The sequence below is a fragment of the Quercus lobata genome, chromosome 1 (genome assembly GCF_001633185.2).
Source record: "Quercus lobata isolate SW786 chromosome 1, ValleyOak3.0 Primary Assembly, whole genome shotgun sequence".
Taxonomy (NCBI): Eukaryota; Viridiplantae; Streptophyta; class Magnoliopsida; order Fagales; family Fagaceae; genus Quercus; species Quercus lobata.
Window position 1 is genome coordinate 3536846 of NC_044904.1, and position 3478 is coordinate 3540323.

A 3478-nucleotide genomic window follows, 5' to 3' on the forward strand; every position below is an offset into this window, starting at 1 on the left:
AGAGAAACGGTATGTCATACTTTGTGGGAGTGCCCCCTAGCATGCAACGTGTGGGCCCTGGTCAAGGGAAAAATTCAGAAAAGTGTGGCTCAAGCCTCGGACTTCCTCGAATTGACACAAAGTATGTTAGAAAGATTGCCAAAAGAGGAAATGGAGCGCTGGTCTATCATCGCTTGGGCCATATGGAATGCACGAAACAGGTTCTGCTTCGAGAACTTGCAAACTTAGCCTGAAATTATCCTTCGAGGTGCAATATCGTTCCTGCATGAATATCAGGAACTGGTGGCCCAGCAAAGGACGATATAGGCCGCAGGGGACGGGGTAGGGAAGGCTTGTAATATGACTTGTTTTTTTGGCGCTGCAGTACGTCATGGAGAAAGTTACGCTCTGCATGGAATTGTATGGAGGTTTTAGTGGGAAACCAACGGGCAAATTCTGTTTTTGAGAAGATAGGTGATTTGATGTTTCCCTGTGTCTGTCTTTGCCCTGGGTGTCAGGCTAGTTGGTATAGCCTAATTTGTCTCAGGACCTTTTCTTTTAATCTTATACCTTGGTTCATTGTTTAATATAAATTCTACCTTTCCAGTCAAAAAATAAATAAATAAATAAATAAAAGTAGTAGGTAAACGACAAGTCGTTTATTCAGCAGTTCTTAATCATTGTCTTTTTTTTTTTTTTTTTTTTTTTTTTGGTTTTATAGGAAGTGCTTAATCATTTGTTCAAATTTCAAAATATCACAAGTCACGACGCTCTTCATGTTTTGCTCTCTTTATTCTAAGTCCTAATAGAAGTCAAATTTTTGAGTAAACTCACGCCATGAAAAGAGAGACCAGACTGGCCAAAATGCCTTCTAGTCTCTCTTTCCTTAGCCACCGATTTTCAAAAAATTACGGCTACATATTCATTGAGTTAGACTTTGAGTACACCGCGATTAGTGGTGCAGCATGTGAACCTCTTCCTATCACTCTTCCAAAAACTATTTATAATCATCCGACAAAGAACAAAGGAGACACCAACAATGGCTAAACTCACCCTGCTTCTAGCACTTCTCATCTTTTTCACCCCTTCTCTTTGTTGTCCTGAAGATCAAAAACAAGCACTGCTCGAGTTTAAATCCTCTCTCATCAAAACTACAAGTTCACCTTCATTAGAAATCCCACTGTTTGAGTTATCATGGAATTCCAGCTCAGATTGTTGCAATTGGGAAAGGGTCATTTATAGTACTCGTTTTCATCCAAGGATTGTGATTGCTCTATATCTTGACTCCCTTGTCTCCATGCAATCTACGGAGCCCATAGTGGTGACTTCCACCATCTTGACACCACTCTTTCGCATTAGAAGCTTGATGCTGCTTAACATGGCTGGGAATCATATACAAGGTGAATTGCCAGGTGACGCCTTTGCCAATTTAAGCAAATTGGTTTATCTTGATTTGAAGAATAATTTCTTCAATGGCTCCATTTCCTCTCAACTTTTTCACTTGAGGTATCTTCAATATCTTGATTTAAGTAGCAATTCATTCAATGGTATTCTTATTGGGGATGTGGGCTCTCTTCAAAACTTGCGGGTATTGAACTTGGAAGAAAATTATCTTGTTGGAAATGTCCCTAAGGAGATAGGGAATATGACAAGGTTGCGGCAGCTACATCTTCGCAACAACAGTTTTTTTGGTGAAATTCCATCTTCATTTTTGTATCTGAAGGAGTTGGAAGTATTGGACTTGAGGAACAATTTCTTGTCAAAGAAGATTCCAATTTTTATTAGCAGTCTATCCAATATAACTAGTTTGGAATTGAGCAACAACAAGTTGACAGGGAGAATTCTATCATCCATAAAGAAATTGAAGAAGTTGGAAACACTTCAATTTGAAAACAACCTTCTAAGTGGAGAAATTCCATCTTGGTTGTTCAATATCAAGAGCATGAAGCGTCTTTTTTTGGGGGGGAATCATCTTACTTGGAATAGCAATGCAAAGATAGAGCCAAAGTGTATGCTATCTCATTTGTATATGAAGTCTTGTGGTCTTACAGGAGAAATCCCATATTGGATTTCTAAACAGAAGACTCTTGAATTTTTGGACTTGAGTGAGAACAAGCTAGAAGGAATATATCCACAATGGCTTGTTGAAATGGAAGTTGGAAGTATAGTTCTATCAGATAATAGTCTTAAAGGTTCGCTTCCACCTCGTCTCTTCAACTCTCGAAGTTTATCAATTCTTTCCCTATCTAGAAACAACTTTTTTGGAGAGCTACCAAACAACATTGGTAATGCTACTGAAATCAGAATTCTCATGCTTGATGGAAACAATTTTTCAGGGAAGGTTCCTCAATCTATCGCCAATATTTATAACCTTTTAATATTAGACTTGTCAAGCAATAGATTCTTGGAAACTTACCAGATTTTAGATCCAATGTATTGCTTGGGTACATTGACCTTTCTTCCAATGAATTCTCTGGTGAAATTCCAACATACTTTCCCCTAGATATTAGAATTCTTGTATTGGGAAAAAATAAGTTTACTGGCAACTTGCCCAGAAACTTGACCAACATGGGTCGGCTTGAACATTTAGATATCCATGACAACAAAATCTCAGGTGAATTGCCAAAGTTTATTGGCCAAATCTGCACCCTTCAAGTCCTAAATTTACGAAACACCACCTTCCAAGGTTCCATCCTTGATGGTATTTCCAATCTTAGTAGCCTCAGAATTCTTTACCTCTCAAGCAACAATCTTGTTGGGAACATCCCTGCAAAGTTTGGAGATCTTGTTGGTATGATTGAAATACCAAAAAGAACTTCATTAATCCGTGAGTTTTACACCATCTTAATCGAGTTTAATGATCTGACAGTGAATTGGAAGAAGTCGAGTCAAGCTCTCTCAAGCCGCAATCTTGAGCTTTACTCTTTGTTAGACTTGTCAATGAACCAACTTTCTGGTAAAGTCCCAACTTCATTAGGAAAATTGAAGGGTCTAAAACTTCTTAACATCTCACATAACATACTGTCTGGGAAGGTACCTTTAAGTCTTGGTGACATGGAAAGTCTAGAGAGTTTGGATTTGTCGCATAATAAACTATCGGGCTTAATTCCACAATCACTAGTAAAGCTGCAAGAATTGTCTGTTTTGGATGTGAGTAACAATGAACTCACAGGTAAGATTCTAGTTGGTGGCCAAATGGACACCATGAATGATCCAAACCTTTTTGCCAATAATAGTGGGTTGTGTGGATTGCAAATTCAGGTGTCATGTCCAAAAGAGTAACATCAATAGAAACATCAAAAGATGAGAGTAAGGAGACATGGCTCTCATGGGAAGGAGTGTTGATTGGATACTCATTTGGCTTCTTCATAGCAGTAGGAATCCTATATCATACTGGGTATTTTTTTTCTATAGGACTTCCAAATTATTGCAGCCAATAGAAAAGGCAAAGAGTTTAAATTTCCAGTCTCATACAACTTATGCTACATTGAAATTTAGA

General features: G+C 38.2%; 1 protein-coding gene across 1 annotated transcript; it reads left to right on the forward strand.

The window, feature by feature from the left end:
* The first annotated feature begins 1018 nt into the window (after window positions 1-1018).
* Window positions 1019-3261, forward strand: LOC115993751 (receptor-like protein 46). The gene is made up of 2 exons (XM_031117728.1): window positions 1019-2320; window positions 2380-3261. The coding sequence occupies exons 1-2, from the start codon at window positions 1019-1021 to the stop codon at window positions 3259-3261; spliced, it is 2184 nt and encodes a 727-aa protein (XP_030973588.1).
* The last annotated feature ends 217 nt before the right edge of the window (window positions 3262-3478 follow it).

Excerpts from the sequence above, each read along its gene's own strand:
- LOC115993751 (XM_031117728.1), top strand. The coding sequence starts at position 1,019 with ATGGCTAAACTCACCCTGCTTCTAGCACTTCTCATCTTTTTCACCCCT. Across the intron at positions 2,321-2,379 it reads GAAACAATTTTTCAGGGAAG|ATTCTTGGAAACTTACCAGA; the intron begins GTTCCTCAATCT and ends GTCAAGCAATAG.